This window comes from Sceloporus undulatus, chromosome 3 (assembly GCF_019175285.1).
Source record: "Sceloporus undulatus isolate JIND9_A2432 ecotype Alabama chromosome 3, SceUnd_v1.1, whole genome shotgun sequence".
Lineage (NCBI taxonomy): Eukaryota > Metazoa > Chordata > Lepidosauria > Squamata > Phrynosomatidae > Sceloporus > Sceloporus undulatus.
The window spans coordinates 142239229-142260390 of record NC_056524.1 but is presented as its reverse complement, the minus strand read 5'-3'; the positions used below and the strand labels follow the sequence as shown (position 1 = coordinate 142260390).

Genomic DNA, 21162 nt, shown 5'->3' with positions numbered 1-21162 from the left:
ATACCAGACAGGTCACAACCGAAGGGTTTGACCAAGAGTGCCAAAGGGCAGGATGGGCTCTCCAGCCTTATGGCAACCATCCTAAAAGAAGGAAAACTCTAATCCCAGACCCGGGCAGATGGTGCTCGTCTAACCCTGCAAGGTTAACCATCTAACAGAAGGAAACTCTAATCAAACCTACGACCCGAGGACTTCGCTGCCACCGTCCATGTTTGTCAAGGCCTCAGCAGTCAAACCTCTGGTTTAAAGGGTGAGGCCAGTTCTGTGCACGCTGCGCTCCACCAGAAAAATCCATTGCACAAGCTGGAAGGATACATTCAACGTCATCAACGCACTTGTAGAAAGCATGGATGAATCCTTCCTGAATCTTCATATGTGAAGTAAAGCCAAGTTAAAGACATAATTTAATGAGGAAACTCCCTGTCATAGAATTTAGCAATGGCCAACAGAGTCGATATAGTTAAAAGGGAATGAGTCAAAAATTGAGGTGGATTTAACTATCAGTCTCTATTGACCATGTACAAACAAAAACCCGTCAGTGGCCAACCAAAATGCAAAATATACTTGTTGCAAGCTTTCAAAGCTCCATGGGCTTCTCCATCAGGCAAGATATTACAAACCAGACAGGAGGGGAAAAACAAAATAATTGGAGGTGTTAGACAGATGCCTGCCTGTTATTTCAGTCTTTAGTAAAGATGCTATGATGGGGAGGATATCTTTTGCAGACAGGCTCCTCCTCCTTCTGGCCATGCAGCAATAGGGAGATTTTCAACGTCCAGGAAATTTAAAGCCCATTTGAATCACAACAGGGACTCCTCTTTTGTAATCCAATATGTCTCTATTCCAGTGAGGTCACAGGCCTCTTTGTAGGAATGGAGACATAGTGGATTGCAAAAGAGGAGTCCCTGTTGAGATGCAAATGGACTCTGAATTTCCAGACTTTGAAAATCTCCCTATTGCTGTATGGCCAGAAGAAGGAGGAGCCTGCCTGCAAAATATATCTTTCCCAGCATACCATCTTTACTAAGGAGTGAAACAACATGCAGGCATCTAACATTTCCCATTGTTTTTATTTCTTCTCCTGTTTGGTTTGTAACATCTTGCCTGATGGAGAAGACCATGGAGCTTTGAAAGCTTGCAACAAGTATATAGTACAGTTTGGTTGGCCAATAAAGGTATCACTGATAGATTTTTGTTTGTATTTGTTAAATGGCCAACACAGCTACCCCACCATGTTTTCTCTATTGACCATGGTAAGTGAATGGTATTTCCAGTATGCCTTTAATACTTGGGGTGAGGAGGGCATAGCAATGCTTTTGTTTTCGTATCCTTCTTTTGGAACTTCCAGAAAACATTTGGTTGGCTACTGTGGAAAACAATATTGGACTAGACTGAACTTTAGGCTGACCCATCAAATGTTCTGAAAACTCCAGAAATGAATGTCAAGGTGATCCCCTTTTGCTTCATCAAAAAAAGGAGGAACTTGGCTGCCACAACTGTTCTTCAACTACCACAAGCAGTGACTGACTGCACAATTTGATTTCTTTTCCATTTCTAATGCAGGAGCTAAAACCAGTTTTGAAAGGCCTTTCAACAGTCCTATTTGTAGGGAGGCCACATGTGAGCAGGCTGATAAATATACTGTAATTCTCTGGTTAGAGAAGCTGGATCTAGGAGTGTGGATTGAGGGGAACATGTTCTCACACTGAATTACCCCCTGCCATTGCCATTTCACCCACATGAAAAACAACATATATGATATAGACTCAATTCCATAGCCTGGAACAAATGTCCCTCACAACTGAAGGCAAGAGTGCCATAGAAATGCTAGTATGGATGGAGCCTGGACAGGGAAAAGAACAAGCACTGAAGAGTGGGTTCTTGCCTTGCAGCCTTGCAGGCCATGCATAAAAGGCTCTGAAGGGCCAGTGACCGGCAAGGTTTTAACCTACATGCAATACATTTTAATAATTAAAGCAAGAATGAAGCTCCTCAAATTGTTACAGGTCAACCAACAGAGGCCTATCTTTTCCTTCTTGAGAATGAATGAACCAGCTGGTTCTGAAGATATGGATCATTCTTCTACATAAGCATGTGGCAGAAAATATATAGCTCTGAGAGATCCACAGTGGATTCTAGGTAAATGTGTATTTATGAAAGCATTTGTGTCAAAAAGATTTTACTGGTTGGCTTTCACTGATTGGCAATTTTAAAAATGCCCTTAATTGGAATCACTCGAGGTTATATTGTAGAGCTTTTGAGGGCAAAGAGTATCTCTTTACATGTTTTAAGAGTTTAAAACTGACCATGTGTTTGCCAGTATAATTGTACACCTAAATCAACCCCCACCCTTTATATAGCTATTCCTCTTCTCTACCATAAATATATTACTGTACAACTTGGTTACTAATTTCACACTTTTTAATTTGCAACATTTTGATAAAGCTTTCACCTTGAGAAGGCAGAGAAGTACAAGATTGTCAAAATAAAATTCAGAGACACCACGAACATAGACATTTGACACCAAGTTCAGTTTAACAATACAAACAATACCGACAAGCAATTTGTTTTAAACTTAATCGTGTTTGACCTGAAGACTGGGCAGCTAATGCCACTTCTGTGTAGGTCAAGCCCTGGTGTTCACTAGAGATGCTGCAAAATGATGCCTGCAAGATATTTCCTTTTTGTTAAAAGTATATAAATTAACATTCCATTTCCAAGCATTGTAATGCCCGAGTAATGGATCAAAAAAGAGGATAGAAGGTGCCATGATGAAACAGAGTATGTTTTTTAAAATGATAATATGAATAATGGATACTGAGACTATTTGTGTGCATGTGTGTATGGCTTAAATCTTGTCTTGGAGTAAACTCAAGCTGTCAATGGAACCTAGCTTGCCCATGCCACTTGCTGTATATCCTGAAGGCTCCATGGCAACTAATGGCAAAGGATATGATCAAAGAAGGTTGAAATTTTGCAGGAATGCAGTCCCCAGATCTTAATGTCCCTATGCAGTCCTGTGATAAACATATTCTTTAGTTTAGCTCTATGAGATGTACATTCCAGTACTAGTGCTTTAGGATTGGACTGCAAGCCTCCAACCCGCAAGTCACAAAATTCACACAGAATGTACAATCACACTTAACACTGAAAAAGGTCCATTGAAAATTGAGATGAATTTCTAAGTAACTGTGCAGAAGATCAGGATATTTCTGAGGCATCAAGAGGTAGTCGCTATTTCAGCTAGCATGGGGCAAATTGCTACCCATGTCTTCAAGATCAGAAGCCAATGGCCTATTTATTCACATCTGAAAACTTGCTTTTGGTACCTGGAAAGACCTCTGCTGTTCCTCTCACAAAAGCTTGATGTGGTTAGTGTTAAGAAGGAGCCATTAAAGCAAACAAGTAGTGATGTTCCTAAAGGAACTGTTTCCAATTATAGCTGTAGCACTTTAGGAAAAAAGATAACAGTGAATTTCATACCCTCCAACATTTCAGAAATGAAAATTGGGACACTCATGGCTAAATAACACCAGAGTATGTTCAAGACTGCAAAGGTTATTAAGGAGAAGGACCACACAAGCTAAGAGAGGATGTTGCAGTTTGATTTTGCCTGAATTTATTGGGAAGGCCAAATTTCACACACTCCTCTTCCTGAGTTAATTCGGTACATACTACTTTTGCACTTTGAACACAGATTGCAGCTTTGCAACAACTGAAGAAAACTGATGACAAATGAGGAAGGTGGAAGGAGGAGAGAAAAACTGGGACATTTTAAAGCAGCTGGAAAAGAAGAATGACAGAGGATTAAACTGGAACGGTTCCTGCCAATCTGGGACAGTTGGAGGGCATGGAATTTCTTAGAAAGGCAGCTGCCACATTGCAGAATTAATGCAGTTTGGCACTGCTTTAACTGTCATGGCTCCATCCTATGCAATGCTGGGATCTATATCTTTTTGTGGCACCAGGGCTCTCTGACAGAGAAGGTTAAATATCTCACAAAGCAACAAACTCCAGAATTCCACAGCATTGAGTCATAGCAGTTAAAGCAGTATCGAACTGCATTAATTCTGCAGTGTAGATACAGCCTTTGCCAACTCAAAAGCTATAAATACAGGTTGAACAGGCAGGCCAAACCTATCTGGAAAATTTGAAACACTGGTTCACCTTTAATTGATATTAAAAACTAGAACTATCTTCTTGTAATCTATGTAACATCCTGAATAGCAGCTTGAAAAGTGTGGACATATCACTTTCTTAACTGGGAACAATTCAGTGCAGGCCCCATTGAAATGAAGGAGAGGATGCCAGCACATGGTTGTGCTTAATTGTGCCCCAAAGTAATTGCACTCAAATAAAAATTCCACATTAGGTATTCAAAGATCCAAAAAGTTAGCATATTAAGTATTAAAAAGGGGAGGACACCCATGTCAGGTGAAATTTAAAGTCCCAATGAGACTCATAAAGTAAGCAAAGAACCTGGAGGGTTTGTAGTAGATCTTTATGATATGCTACACTACCTCATACTTAGGTGAAAGCAAATATTAAGCAGCCCAATGTAGAAGGACTTACTTCCACAAGTCCTCAAAGGTAGAGGGGATGTGCCTCTGAGCAAACATACTTTGGAGAGTACTGTCACTCTGGCATTCAAATTTAGACTACCTCTAGTTCAGTCAAATGTGGAAGTACCTGGAAAAACCTCCCCATGGAGTCAAAAGGCCCTAATTCTTCAGACCACAAGAAAATAGATTTCTCCAAAAACAAAACAAAAAAGATCAAATCTTATGTCTTTCTTTGATAAAATTACAAACTTGTTAGATGAAGGGAATGTAGTGGATATAGTATATCTTGATTTCAGTAAGGCCTTTGACAAGGTTCCCCACGACATTCTTGCAAACAAGCTTGTAAAATGTGGGCTAGACAAGGCAACTATTAGGTGGATTTGTAACTGGTTGACTGGCTAAACCCAAAGGGTGCTCAACAATGGTTTGGTTTCATCTTGGAGAGAAGTGACCAGTGGGACCAGTGCTATTCAACATCTTTATCAATGACTTTGATGACAAAACGGAGGGTATACTTATCAAATTTGCAGATGACACTAAATTAGGGGGAGTAGCTAATACGCCAGAGGACAGCATCAAAATTCAAAATGAACTGAATAGAATAGAATAGAAAGCTGGGCCAAGGCTAAGAAAATGAAATTCAACATGGAGAAATATAAAGTAATGCACTTAGGGCGGAAAAATGAAATGCACAGATATAGGATGGGGGACACCTGGCTGAATGAGACGATGTGTGAAAGTGATCTAGGAGTCCAAGTAGACCACAACTTGAACATGAGTCAACAGTGCAATGCGGCAGCTAAAAAGGCCAATGCAATTTTAGGCTGCATCAATAGAAGTATAGTGTCTAGATCAAGGGAAGTACAGTAATAGTGCCACTGTATTCTGCTTTGGTCAGGCCCCACTTGGAATATTTTGTCTAGTTCTGGGCACCACAATTCAAAAAGGATGTTGAAAAACTGGAGCATGTTTAAAGGAGGGTGACTAAAATGGTGAAGGATCTGGAAACCATACCCTATGAGGAATGACTTAGGGAGCAAGGGATGTTTAGTCTGGAGAAGAAAAGATTAAGAGGTGATATGATAGCCCTGTTTCAATATTTGAAGGGATGTCATATTGAGGAGGGAGCAAGATTGCTGCTCTAGCGAACAGGACCTGGAACAATGGATGCAAGCTACAGGAAAAGAGATTCCACTTCAACATTTGGAGGAATGTCCTGACAGTAAGGGCTGTTTGACAGTGGAACACACTCCTTCCTCGGAGAGTGGTGGAATCTCCCTCCTTGGAGGTCTTTAAACAGAGGCTGGAAAGTCATCTGTCAGGGATGCTTTGATTGTGAGTTCCTGCATGGCAGGGGGTTGGACTGGATGGCCCTTGTGGTCTCTTCCAACTCTATGATTCTAACCTTGAAAGCATGGAATTCTGGATATGTTCCAGGCTGGGGACCATGTGCAAATGGAAAGACATATTTGTCCATCTCATTATCACAGATCCATCTGTGTTTCGTATATATCTATGATTAGGGTTGCAAAATAGTTTTTCTTAAGTTCATTTCTCCGAACACTTGCCAGTTACCAATAACACAATACTCTTCTCTCAGTAAGACTTATTTTTGTTTCTTTGTGAGCTCAGTGTTAAACACTGTTCTATCTCCATTAGCCTATATTTAACAGCACAACTGCAACATCAGAACAGTTGCTATCCAGCTCAGAGAAAAAGAAAAGAAAACATGGCTCATTATTTAAATTCTTGCATTGCATTCCATTTAAATTCTACATTAAATTCTATTTCTAGTTGTAAGAGTTAAAAGGTTTTGAAGGGTTCACACATATATTTTAATCACACTTTTCCATGGTAACCTCTAATCCAATCTCCTACTGTTTGTGCTTAGGAGATGAATGGTAAGCATGGCCTGGAAATAAGTATTTCCCTTTGGAAAAGGGTCAGATCTTGGATTATTCACTGAAGATCTCCTGCTCAGGTAGGGGCAGCAGAAGCTGGTCCATTAGGGAAGATGGGGCACTACCTCAGTCTCTAGCTAATCCCTCTTCCCAGCCTGAGTGAATGCCTGCCTGCCTGTCTTTGCGTGTGTGCCTGTGTGTTTTTGTGTGTATGTATTCCCATTTTGCTCTTGAGTTTGCTGGTCACCCTGGCTCTGCTCATCACTAGTTGCTCTGCTGTCCATTCAACAAACAGAATGGATACTAGCAGCTGCTAGGTTGAGAAAGGAAAGCACCATTGGCCTTTTAGCCAGAGCTTTTTAAAAGATGGAGACTGTCTTTGGTGCTTTGAGAAGCGACAGGGAGAAGGCAGAACCTTCAAATGAGCAGTGGTGCTGATGAGCCTGGTAAAGCAACAGTCACCCAAGTGAACATCACTTATGGAAATATGCAGCAAAAGAGCACAGAAGCTTTCAAAACAATCACTGAAAAACCACAACATGAGATGGCCTTGAAGGGCAGGAGAGGATGGATCAGGACACAGGGGGTTATCAAGAGGCCTGTGTGGCCATGCAGGCACCACATTTCACACAGCCCTCCAAGGTTAATTTATCATGGAGAAAATCATGTTTCCCCAAAAAACAAAATGGCCCTAGAATCCTGGAGAAACAGAATAGTTATACAACAGAAGTGCTATTGTGGATCCCACACCACCCAGACAACTAGATGAATCCTCTCCAACACAAGAACTATGTTTGCACATTTCCTATGCAAAAAAAGAAAAAAAGAGGGGGCAGGGTGTCTTCTGGAAAACTATCCATGTCTGACAATCATTTGGAGAGTTCCAAAGAATGCGGCTCTCTCTCCACCACTGCATAACTTTAGTGTACTAAACTTAAGCACTATTGAGCTATTATCTGGTGGTTGGCAGTTCCAAGACTGATATCATTAAACATTAGTGAATATATTACCTCTTCTAACATCTCATTCACCCTTGTAGTGACCATTTCAAAAAGCCCCTAATATCTGGACTGTGCATAGTCAGCTGTTAGACTGGGAACAAATCTATGCTTGCTTTTGTACAAACATAAGATTTCAGGAACAACCTTTTTTGAGGGCAAAGGCAGAAAAGACCACAGGAGAGTAGCCTAGAAAAAGAAGAGTAACAGATACCTATTTTAACAATCCATACAAATATATGACATTCAAGATGCTAAATAAAGTATTGTCAACAGCTACATTTCTCATATTTGAGAACTTGACATCTATAGCAACCTGGAATTTTTTTTATTGCTTGACCAAAATATGTATAGAAATGCTTGGTTGTTTTTTTGAGGAAAATATCATACATTTTTTTCTTTTTGTTTTAACAAAATAAATTAAATATACATGTCTTCTGTTAAACTCTATATAGAATTAAAAAGGTTTAGACCTTTGACTGACTTCACTTCTACGCCAATGGGATATTTACTATGGTTCAGTTTTGTTAATCCCTTCCCCAAAACTGAACTGAAATGAGACTGCATGATTTACTTCACAAAGTGAAGCTCTATTCCCTTCCTCCCGCCTCCCCCCATGCCCACAAGTGCATATTCAGCAAATTCATTCTTCCCTGGAGACTGATTATAGCCTTTCTAGTTTAAAAACTGTTTTTATCTTGCTTTGTGTTGTCATTTGTCAGCTCATAGTTTTACCACTATAAACTATGAAAATCCGATGACAGGTATTTAAGGGGAACATGATAGGTTTTGTTTTTTTTAAAAATCAGCAGTTCAATTATTATTAGCATTATTATAATTAAATAAAAACATAAACATGAGATGTAAAATGTCCTTTGTTTTTGTGGCAGCTCCGGGAGGTGGGGTGGGAGCATGTAAAGCCCTTAGAAGGTTTTGAAAAAAGCCCTTAAGTGAAAGAGGGATGCCCATTCATGAGTAGCTTTCTTACTCCTAACTCGCAGGCAGTATTACAACTACCCTTCTCCATCCCCCTGGAAATAGCCAAGATGGTGTTTTCCCTCTTTGCAAGACCCTCTGATGTGTCTGTGTTGCTTTGGCTTTGGGCCTCTGGTGCCTTCTTGCTTTCACTTCCATTGAAGGAAAAAGTTCTTTTGTGCATGATCCAAAAGAAAAAGCCTTGGGAGCCTTGCTCATTTTCAGGTGGCTCCAGAGCAGACGCAGCAACAGAAAGAGAAGGTGACCAGACCTTGGTTTCCTTTCCTTTCTTCCTCTTGCTTGTACAATGGACCTTTCTGATTTCTCAGAGGGATACAAGTTGCTGTCTTTCACCCTAGAAATTCCTTCATTTTTCCTTGTCACAGTAAAATCAAACAAACAAATAAATGTTTTACTCCACATTTATCTTCTCTTTCTCTTTTTCTTTTTGGTTTAATTTAAATTTGGTTTCCTTCCCCACACATTGGCAGTATAAGCTGACCCAAAACAGTATCTATCTGTCTGTAGTACCACAAGATAAGCACCCAAACATGGCTGCCTCTTAGCATTGGTAATGAATGTGCTGGTGCTGGTGAACTTTTCCCTCCACATGTGAATGAGTGTGAGTATGGATGTCTGTATAAATCTTTGGGTACATTTTGGAAGCCACATTTGGAGCCAGGGCTGGCCCTTGGGCTAGCAAGTGCTGCTGTTGTTGCTGCACGACATATTCCTCATAGTTTATGGAGGAGATGCAGTCTTTATCTGGAACCTGGGGCACACAGACTCGGTCCCGGGGGTGAGGTCTGTGTAGAGGAGTGGATGAAGGAGGAGAACACGGCTTCTTCTTGGTTTGGCAGAGCCACAGAAGGATGGTTCCAAAGATGAAAACAGCTCCTGCAGGGATCCCAATGATCACAGGCCATGGGAGATTGCTAGCAGAGGAAGGAGCCACTGGTTGACTGGGTGGTTTGGGATCTGGATGCCAAGTTGCATGGAACACACACACAGAAAGAGAAATCGAGAGAGAGAGAGAGAGAGAGAGAGAGAGAGAGAGAGAGAGAGAGACAAAAGTTAATTAGAACCAGGACAGGGAGATTTAGACCAGATGTCAGGCTGGGATTTTGCATATGCTCTTTCAGATGAAGCTTTGTACAGTATTGTGTCACTTTTATTTCAGCCAGTTTGACAGATAATTTGCTAGCACCAGCACTTAGTCAGAGGGCAACTCAGAGAAGAGGCAAAAACAAAACTCCTGTCAACAGTGCCTTCCTCTGATCAACAAACCAGAAATCTAACTCCATCTGGATGTGAGTCAGCCCTATGCCATGAGTTTTGTTCACTCTTGGATCATCCTGTTAACCACAACAGGATACTTTCTGTTGAACTGGTGGAACCGCACAGAGTGCTAACCCTACAGCCTGACACATTCAGAAGCTTTTGTGACAAGCTTCTATTCTAGTTGGGATAAACCAAGGCTTGCTAGCCATACAGTCGTGTATTTTTGGATATGTATTGCTACTCATCAGTGCAGTCAAAGTATTAATTCAAATGGCATAGTGGGAGACAAAAAGTTGGTTGCACAAAGTCCATGTTTTGGCAAGAAAGATGGTACAGTGCAACCATAATCAATATATACTATGCAAACATGATACAGAATCTTGGTCAAAGACTTTCAAAAGCGTGCATTTTCAAAGCTATTTAAAAAACCACAAAAAAAAACCTCTTATATAGAACAACAGTTTAGAAAAATTTAGTTCTAGATTTCATGATTTATTCCTTTTTCTGCCATTTTCATAGAATTGTTCACTGGTACAGCCTTTTAAATGGGGTGGTTCTGTTCTCACAAGATTCCACAAGGGAAACAGAACAGAGTTGATGGACATAAGATGCCAACAAAGAATAGTATCCATGGGAAACATATCTCAAATTAATGAACTCTTTTTCTATGCATCCATTCTTTCAAAGTAATTTTTCTTCTTTCAGTGGTCTGTGATTTTTAACAGAAGGTACAAGGGAAAAGAGGCTTGCAGTGCACTGTTTTCTAATTCTTATTTAGCAAGTGGGTTAATATGATTCCATAGTACTCTACCATGAGATCTTGTGAAAGAATCTGCCAGAATAGGTGTGTTAGCTTCATTCCCCCATTAGTGCAAATATGTAAAGCTGTGGGGCCATTTCACAATTACAGCACTATGATTCCTCGTTTAGTGCCATGCTCCATCCTATGGAATCCTGGAACTAGCAGTTTAGAAAGAGGCATTTCAAAGCCAGAGAACTCCTCTGCAGCCTGATAAAACTACAAACCACCAGATTTCTTGGAAGCAGCCATGGCAGTTAAAGTAGCACCATAGGTCTACAACTGTGCAGTGTGAAAGGGCCTCCAGTCAAGCTGACTGTGCAGAGTAGGTTGATTAGAATCCAGGCAGTTAAGCTCCAGTAGCAACATCAATAAACTGAGAGCCAGAAAATATACAAATAAAGCTGAAATCCTATGTTCCCAGGAAAGCATCCTAAGGGCCACAGGAAGATCTGTGACAATGCTGAACAAAGCTCTAAACATGTAGGAGGAAAGCCAGTGCCCAGATTCCACCTCTCAGCCTCTACCAGCAACAACAGTGATTTCTTGTTTGGCAGGAAAGAGCACAGCAGGGTTTTGATCATGTCAGAGTACAGTGGGCCTTTTTCTTATGTGGGGCATCCATTCCGGATCCCACCGCGTAAGGGAAAATCCACCTATGCTTGAGCCCCATAGGAAATAATGGGGTGTGTGCATGTGGTGGAGCGGCACATGTGTGCTGCGGGCGCACGTGCCATTGTTCTCTCCCCAAGCGGCTTCCCCGTACACTGGAAGCTGTGTGAAATGCATCCACGCATGGCGTGGGCGCACTGTACTGCACCCTCCCGTTTATAATGGAACCCTGAATGAAGAGGAAAAGAGAGGTGTAATGATCAACAACAAAGCAAAACCCTGCACCCATGGTATCTTACCTGGCAGCACAGTGAGAAATGCACTTCGGAAGCTGTATCCCATGGTGTTGGCACCTAGGCAAATGTACATCCCAGCATCCTCTTCTTTGGCTCTAGTGATCATGAGTTTGTTCAGGTAGGAGCCATCAGGACGTGACCAGACCTCCCCTGTGGGCAGCACCACAAATTTCTGTCCCCCAACATCGATGGTGGAATTGTATTTGTTCTCAGTGCCATACTCCACTCTCTTCAGCCACTGAATGACAGGCTTGACATCACTTCTCACCTTGCACTGAAATGAGGTTGTCCCTCCATAGTCAACTGTTGTATTCACAGGGTGCGTTCCTGTAAGAATTGGCTTGGATCTTGTTCTCTCTAAAAGTAAGTACAAAAACAATAACTTTTAAAAAAAATGCATTCAGAAACCCTTTAAGTGGTGGAGTGTTCAAAGGGTCTTTATATCAATGTTAAATAATAAAAATATCTATTAAGAATTTTTTAAGATTCTAAAGAAGCAATAAAATAAACCCTCTTTCAATAGACCATAACAACCTGGTGTCAGGTTAAATTAACTTCAGTCTTCCCTAAATTAGAAACCAAGGGGCTCGACAGCCTGCCCGTTTTTCCTCCTGAGGGACGCCGCAGCAGTCAAACCGTGCGGTATCCCTCTGCATCAAAAAGACCCTGCTAAAAGCAAGTTCTTTTTATTGCATGCACCGGGCACCAAGACTGTGCCACTGGCGTACATCAATGACACAAGCACGGTGCCACGACATGTGGATGCTGTGCCGCAGATGCGTTATGATGGCAGCCCCCATGTGAACCCTAGAATCGGCTCCAGGATGGCACTTCCTGCCTGTTTGTACCAGGCCTAAGTGTGTTAGTTTTAGGAATATGGAGTGTTTGCTATCAACTTCACCATAGAAGTGATGGCAGCAAATTAAAGTGGACCTAATATTTTTGGTGGAAATGTATATGGCCATAAACTTTGCTCATCCAGCAAGTAGGGAATTCCTGTTTGATATTTCCTCTGCAGGCCAAGAAGATTCCATATTGGCTTTAAAATCAGAACAAGAAACAATATACCTGCATCTGATTCTTGTGTGGGGATCCATATTAAAAACAACACCTGTGGTAAAGAGCTCAGAGTCCAGGATGTGAGACTGCAAATCATAGCACTGTATTCATGGCAGTTATAAGGGATTAAAGCTGGAAACAGAAGTTTCAATAAGCAGCTGAGGCTGACAAGTGGACCAGTAGCTTCAACAGAAGGTTTAGGTGAGGAAATGGGATAAATCCTGAACTATCCTATACCATGCTGTCAAAATATAAAGAAGCCCTTCAAAAATATGTCGGTCCAAGTCTGGCAATTCTTTATACTTAGTTCACAAAAGCTAATGAAAACAAAGGATATATACATCATTTTCTTGATAAAAACCAAGATAAATGGGAACAGAAAACTGCCTGGTTCTGATGAAGTGAAAATACTGCATCTGACATTGAGATGAGGCTTGATTCATTTTCCTGTCTCTGCTCCTGGTTTTAATGTAAACACATGTTTTTACTGCTTTTACGCAGCTGCATCTTTATCAGTCCCAGATGTCCAGCAGGTTTGTATAATCTATAAACAGAATCCTTCCACATGTGCTTTTCATCCACATTTTTACAGAGAAAAACAAGGAGTTATCATTGAGCATATTATTGCCTTCAAATGTGGGAATTTCCATACCAAAACTAATTTCCATATCAAACCTATGCTAAAAATAATAACAGGATACACATCAGGTCTATTAAATCACTGAGAGTGATGCTACACATTACAGTGGACATGACCTGGAGTGTCCACTACATATGTGATGCACCTGTGATACTGGGACAGACAATTCATTGCACATGTATGGTAATGCTATGCCCACATAAGGTAGTGTTTTACAATGGTTTTCTGAAGCAGTGACTGTAACATGCAACTTCAGGTGAATCTTACTGTTGGAAAGAAACAGGCAATAATTTGTTCTTTTACAAAGGTATCAACCTTTCCCTCTTGCAGCCTATAGGCAGTGCAACATTTAAGGTGATATATAGCCATGTCAGAAATTGAAGATTTTGATTCAGTAGTGAAAGGAAGAGAACCAGAATGGTATATCAGTTTGAGTATTGGACTACAACTCTGAGACCAGGGTTTGAATCCCTACTCAAACATGGAAACCCACTGGGTGGCCCTGGGCATGTTACACTCTCTCAGCTTCAGAGTAAGGCAAAGGTAAATCTTCTGTGGACAAATCTTGCCAAGAAAACTCCATAATAGAATTGCTTTAGGGTCACCATACGTCGGAAACGATTTGAAGGCATGCAACAACATAGGAAATCAAGAGATAAAAGGTGATGCACAGACATACAAGAATTAAATATGTAAGAGAAGGGCAACGATGCTATACATATGATCTAATCCTATGAACAATTTTCTGCCTTTATCAACTGTTTTTGCTTAATTCAACAGTATTCTTTACTGTTTCTCCTCATTGACTTTTCAGCAGTCCTAATTATTTTTCCCTTGCCTTGAGATCAGTGCATTTACTACACTACTGAATGGACTAACATGAAAAAGTAAGAATATTTTTCCACATTTATCTATTTAGGAAAAAATGTACTCACAATTACCAGCTTTTGAAGATACATCTGTGAGATGATGATATTCTAGATGTTCTAGAACAATATTTACCAACTAGCCCTATCATCATCATCACCACCACCATTTTCTACGAAATGATGCAGACAGTTATAATTAAAAAACAAAGACCTCAGTATAAAATTTATAAATTCTGTCCAAAAATAATATTTAGAGCCATATTACTGAAGATGAAACTACAATTCTGAAATGTAACAAATCACAAATGGGTTGCATTTTATAGAAAGATCTTGTCCTTTTCTTCCACATAGTCATTCCATCAATTTGGGCAAACTCCAGTATTAAAAAAGACATTCCCTTATACTTTCTATCATAATACAGGACTCTTTATTTTAACAAAACCCATTATGATGCTTTTCTTAAAACCAAAATGTATAGAGTGCTTCCTCTAATAATTTATTTAATGTATTTTCTCCAAGTCATAAAGCTGTCCCTCTTCTTCTTCTTCTTCTTTTAAATTGATTTAGATGATGGGTTGAAAGGAATCCTTATCAAGTTTACAGATTATACAAAACTGGGAGGGGTAGCTTCTCTCCCCAAATTTAGAAAACAGCTCTGCTCTAATCAGTCACCCAAACTTGTTAAACATGCCAGATCTGTCCCAATACAAGTGAAATGTTCTGATAGGCTTCACTTTCCATTTCTGGCCTGTAATATTCCTGTTTCACTAGAATGTACCCATTTGAATGCACTACCTTTCTGCATCTTCCTGGAACCCACTACAATATTTACACCACAAAGGTAAGCAGAGGTAAGAGGTATGCTGTTGTACCCATTTCTCTTCCCAATCCCAAGTACTATGCTTCATTAGATTGAAATCTCTCTAAATTCACTTTTAAATCTGCATATGTAGGAGCAGAACTTCAGGATGTCTTCCTAAGAAAAATCTCCATCCATTCTCAAACTTAGTGGACTACTTACGGATTACTTCGACTTTGTAGGTAGCATTGATTTCCCCAATTCTGTTGAAGACCCGGCAAGTGTATTTCCCACTATCCTCAGGCTTCAGGTTTTTCAAATTCAGTGTCCATTTCTTCCGCTTATTCTCGCCGATCTCCTGTGGGGTAAGAAGCTTGCTGTCTTTCAGCCAGGTGATGTCAGGCCGAGGATTCCCACTAGCAACACATTTCAGCCGGACTGAACTCCCCACTGGTCGAGCAATCACTCTCCGTCTCATCTTGGCAGGCTGAGTAAATCTAGGCCGAGCTGCAAAAACAAGCAAGACATAGGGTGAGTGGTGGAAATCAGTAAAAAGAGATACACAGTGAGTAAGGCAAGTCTCCATATAAGGCACTATATTCTGCAGGTGAAGGAAGCATTGTTGTATGAGGCAGATGATGCTTTTTATGCTTCATAAAAACAGCTTTCCAAGTTCTACCATTGCTTTTGTTATATTTGGAACAGGTACCTACAATTACGGGAGCCTGTTGTGATGTGCAGTGGTTTGAATGTTGGAGTAGAAATCTATGAGACAAGAGTTCAAATCCCTGCTTGGGCATGGAAACCCATTGGGCAACACTGGGTAACACACTCTCTTTGTCTTAGAGGCAGGCAATGGCAAAACCCCTCTGAAAAAATCTTGCTAAGAAAAATTTGCCTCAGGGCCACCATCAGTTGGAAATAACTCGAAGGCACAAAACAATTACCATTATAAGGTCAAAAGAGTGAATTTAAATAGCCCATTTTAAAATGCAAAACATAACACATGGCTGAAGTTAAATATTTATATATAAGATACTGTTTTGAATGGTTTCTACACGTCTATATCCTACAATGGAAATAAAATAACTGACATTCCCACATGTTCACATAAAGTAAACAAAGGCAAAATGGAGTCTACATCTTTAGATAGGTGAGGCTATTTAAAAATGATGACATAAATGGAAATAAAAGTGACGGACTGGTTGGATGCAGCCAAGGTATACAAAGAATTCACAGAGCAATTCTATGTCAGAATAAGTCTGATTGTGTTCTATGAAATGCCCAATGCTATGTGCACCACAGAATAATTTCCCTCAAACTCAACTGCTAAAACACTAACATATTTTTATTCAGAAATAAGCTCCATTTCAATAAACAAGATTCTTACATAAGCATGCATAAGAATGCATTCTAAATATTGAAATGTGTAAGCTTCTGGCCAACAAGGCAAACACAGAGAAAGCTAAAATAAACTACATGTTACCTCTAAACACATTTCTAACTAAATTTTAATGTTTTGTTTGACTCATTTCCAGTAAAAATTAAAGACATTTTTAACATGGTAATAAATGGTACTCCATTTCATTCTGAACAAGGGGACTCCCAGAATGAAAAAGATTGTCTTCGATATATGTTCACCGCCTTGGGTCCCATTTTGGGAGAAAGGCAGGATAAAAATAAAATAAATAAAATACAGTGAAAAGATTACCAGTAAAATTTTTGAAACTGTATTATTATAACAGTTACACTGAACAGGTAGACTTTGATAACAAAAATATAAACTGGAATAATATAAGACCCTTGGAACAACAATATGTAAGAATTAACCATGAGATGTTACGGTCTTAAATGGTAGAATACCAGGATGAACTCCAGCACAGGGGACCTACACTATTACATATTTTTAAGTTTAGGAATTGATGTATATTTGCAGTATCAAAGGTACAAAACAAACTGCAGAAATAATCCAGTTTGAGACCGCTTTAACTGCTCTGGCTTAATGCTAGGGTATTCTGGAAACTGTAGTTTTGTGAGACATATAGCCTTCGCTGTCTGTGAAGGCCCATGGAAAATTTGGGGGGGGGGCTTTTTGTCCGTGTTTTCCCTGAATCATGCTAAAATAAAATATTCCATAATTGATCTTTTCTTGTCCCCCCCCCTTTTTTTTTCCTTTTTTCCCCCCCCAAAAAAGGGAAAATGGTGCCAAAATAAACTACCATTCCTAGGATTCCCTAGCACTGAGCCAGAGCAGTTAAAGTGGTGTTGAACTGGATTATTTCTACAGTGTCTTTTGGACCAAAGTCTCAGGTAGCATGGGTCAGGATACTCTGGGGGCAGGCCAAAGTATCATGGCCCTAGGGCTGCCCTGACCTTCCCCCTGCCCCACATTACCTGGGGCCCTCCATTGTGATGCTAGATAGCTGTTCATATCATGATGTAATGGGATTGTAATTCAGGATTCCCTAAACCTTTCTGTAAAATAAATTCTGAGTCAGTCTATGGCCCTATCTCCATGGGCCAAATAAACTGGCCTCCCCCATCCTCTTGGTGGGGAATCCAGAGGACACAGGGCCCAATCTTTGAGTCTGGAGTGGACAGACTGGACAATGTCCAGCCTGTTCAGCTCCAAACCTGCGGCTTACTCCTCTTATAAAAGACTAAAAAACCTCCCTCCATTCCAATGTCAGGTAGCTGTTTAAAATATGCCCCACTCTCCCACCTGTCATGGCAATTTCTGGTTGCTCTGAGATCAGAACAAAGCACCCAGAAATGTGACTGAAGCTGGGCACTTCTGTCTGGCAGCTGTGACATTCTGGGCAAGAAGTATTTCTGAAAGTGAGTCCAGAAAGGAAGGAATTTTGATATTCTGAAGAACATCAAAATGGACTATTGACCTCCAGAGAGGCAAAGAGTTATTTTGGATTTTGCATAACTCCCAGGAAGAAGTGGTGGGCAAGAATGCAGTCCATCATCACCTGATTAGGTGGTTGTAGTACAGAGATATGGTGTTACTGATGTAATAAGGAATCTTTTGGCAATGTACATTGGCCCTCAGTATCTGTAAGGGATTCATTCTGGATCTCCTTGCCCCCTGCAGATACCAAAATTCATGGATGCCCAAGTCCCATTGCTCCCAATGGCAGTGTAGCCACGTGGCTGTGCCACCATTAGGAACAACAGGGCCTCTCGGCTGAGGGCTCAAAAAGTGATTGATAGCTCCCTCTGACCAGTGGCTGATGAGAATGTGGAGGAGGGGGAATGGAGGCAGCCCGGCAGGCCCAAAGTTAACTTTTTGTGTTCTGGCCAGGAGCAACTTCTCGGGCTTTGTGAACCCTCAGCCAAGAGGCAGGTAAAAAGCCCTGCTGTTCGTAATGGTGGCATAGCTGCGTGGCTGCACTCCCAATGGAAACAATACAGGCTTGCCATTCGCAGATACTTAAATCTACGGATGGCAAGTCCGCATATATCAAGAGGCAACTCTATAAATTATGCTTTGGTTCTATCAAGTTGGCAGATATCTACATACACAGGGACAAGGGAGAAGAGGTGAGGAATTGCAAGCTTTAAAGTCAGATGGAAATGGAAGGCAAATAATAGAGATTGTGATAATTAGCTCCAATGACCCAATGGATAAATAACACAACCATTCTGATGTTGGCAAGTTAAACAGCAATGCTAATGCCCAGTGGGAGAGCAAGTTTGAGAAAGGGAAATTATTAATGCTTCTTCATAGAGAGAAATGACTATTGCTCTCCCCCACATAACTCAGTTTAAAGCTGATCAATTTTTTTTCAGACTATTGGCAAAAACATTTCTGCCAACCAGTGTGAAGCAACCCATCCCTTGCCAGAAGTCCCCCCCTCTGGAAACCACAGGCCAAGAATCCAAATCATGGACCAAAAAGAAGGAGTAGTGGTCAATAGGCTTGACAAGTATTGTCAGATATGGCCTTTCTTGATCTCTTTCTTGGTTATACCCACCTCCCAGTCCTAGATTAATTGAATTAATTCAACCAAATTCCCCCTTTGGATAATTCCACATATCTTGCCTTGAAACAAATACTCTTTCTTTCAAGCCTTGGCCTGTCTTCAGTGGCTTTCGATGTGCAACAACCAGTGGTATTCATAGATCGTAAAGTCAATAAATATTATATGTTGGTCAGTTACAGGTAAGTAAATGTCTGGGTTACAGGAAACTCAGTGCAAAAGTGTAAGAACTTGTCAGAGTCCTCCTTACTTGAAAGAGAACAGTGCAAGAGAAGTTACAATGATCTGAATTCTGCTTAATGATCTGTTAAGAGAGCATGGAGGAGAGGGAGCCAGCACAGGGAAGAGAGGAAGAACAGCTACACCCACCACCCCAGGAAAGAGGGTTGCTACCACCTATCCACTTGACTATTACCTGTTTGGGACTACTCCCTGCCAGAACCAGGACTCAGGCACCCAGACAGTTATTGGCTATAGAGCCAGGTAGGAACACTTGTTCCCCTTCGGAAGGGATATAAGCTGGGTGCCTACTGGAACTGAGAGGAACGAGCACGGCAGATTGATAAGAAGAACTGCAAGCCCAGGAAAGAGGTTGCTTGCTGCTGCTAGAGAAAAGTCAAGGAGGACATGGGAGGGGAAGTAGCTCAGGGAGCAGCCACCACAACAGTAATGGGCAGAGGGAGATATGGCATGGGGAGTCAGCATAATTATTCTGGTAGAAGGGAGAGCCATAGGGTTTTGGTTACTCCAGAGCTGTCCCACATTTCAAATAGTCTGGATAGCCTTGGCTCCTGGGCTGAAAATGTTGCTGCTCAATGTCAGGACGGTGAATGGAAAGAAATCTTTGATCCAGGACTAGATTCCAGATGAGCATGCCTACCTGCTCTTGTATTACAGAGACCTGGCTAGCTCAAGCTGGTTGTGTGTCAATTTCTCCCAGCTTTCTCCACCAGTTTTGGTAGTTCCATTGTTATTGCTACCTGGTAGGGCTTAGACTCACCCCAGGAGACTTATGGATCTGGATGGATTCTTGATAGCTCTTCAGGAGTTTCCTGTTGACTTGGAAGGTGGTCTTCTTGAAGCCCTGGGTGATTTCTGGAATAGGGAAATGGTCAGGGCAATAGACGTGATTGCCCCTAAGTGTCCCATCCCATGAAGTGGAGCCAAACAAGCCCCACTGTTCACTAGGGAGGTGGCGGTGATGAACCAGATGGGACATAGAGTAGAGCAGAAGACTCAGAATGAGTCCCACTGAACATAGGCTAGAGCCCATTGGAAGGTCTATGTCATGGTGATTGTGGCAGCGAAAAAAATATACTTCTTTGTCACCACAGTGTCTCCAAAGTGTCATCCAGCGGAGTTGTCTCAAGTAGTCAGGGGCTTTTAACACTCTGGTCCACAAGGAAATAAAGATCATTCAACAGCTCACTGTGAATTATTTGCAAGACATTTTGCAGACAAAACTGCTTGAATCCGCTCTGATTTGGATGCTGTAGACACACCACATGCATACTGGATCCTTGCCCTTCCTGTCTTCTGAAAGCAGCCAGAGGAGAACTGGCCAAGTGGATAAGGGGAGTGGCAAATGCTTCATAGCAGCAAGGCAGATTTCCATCCTGCCTAAAGGAGGCTGTGGTGAAGCTGTTATCAAAAAAGGCCTTCCTGGATCCCTCTGTTCTGAATAAGTATCGGCCAGTGTTTAACATTCCATTCGTGGGTAAAGTTCTGGAGTGAGTGGTGGGCTCTCAGCCCCAAGGGTTTTTAGATGAGATGGATTATCTAGATCCATTTCAATCTGGCTTCAGACATGCTATGGGAAAGACACAGCTTTGATCACTTTGGTGGATGACCTTCGCAGGAAAGGTCTAGATAATTCAGCAGCTTTTGATACCAGCAACCATGCTATCCTTCTGGACTGCCTCTCTGATACGGAACTTGGAGGCACTGTTATGAAGTGTTCCAGTCTTTCTTGGAAGGGTGAACCCTGGGTATGTTGATGACACCCAACTCTGTCTCTCCATTCCATCTGATTCTAAGGAAGCTGTACTGAACCAATATCTGCTGTCAATAATGGACTGGATAAGGGAAAACAAATTGAAACTTAATCCAGATAAGACAGAGATGCCCCTGGTCAGTCGTAAGGCAGACCTGTGCTGGGTGTTCTCCTGGACTCAGCTCTGAGACTGGATGCCCAGGTCTCAACAGTGGCCAGGAGTGCATTTGCACAGCTAAAACTAGAACGCCAGCTGCAACCATTTCTTGAAACATCTGATCTGGCTACAGTGATACATGCCTTGATTACATCTTGTTTGGACTATGGTAACACACTCTATGTGGGGTTGCCTTTAGAAACTGTTTGGAAACCTCAGAGGGTCCACAATG

At 41.3% G+C, this 21162-nt stretch overlaps 1 protein-coding gene across 1 annotated transcript in view; it reads right to left on the bottom strand.

Moving 5' to 3' along the window:
* Positions 1-6308: 6308 nt before the first annotated feature.
* Positions 6309-21162, bottom strand: part of FGFRL1 (fibroblast growth factor receptor like 1) — a 128226-nt gene continuing 113372 nt past the window's right edge. Inside the window, exons 5-7 of the mRNA XM_042456809.1 lie at positions 15014-15298; positions 11428-11781; positions 6309-9414 (exon numbers count right to left, since the gene is read on the bottom strand). Of these exons, the coding sequence (XP_042312743.1) occupies positions 8999-9414; positions 11428-11781; positions 15014-15298 (1055 nt within the window). The 3' untranslated portion in view covers positions 6309-8998. The remainder of the gene's footprint in view (positions 9415-11427; positions 11782-15013; positions 15299-21162) is intronic.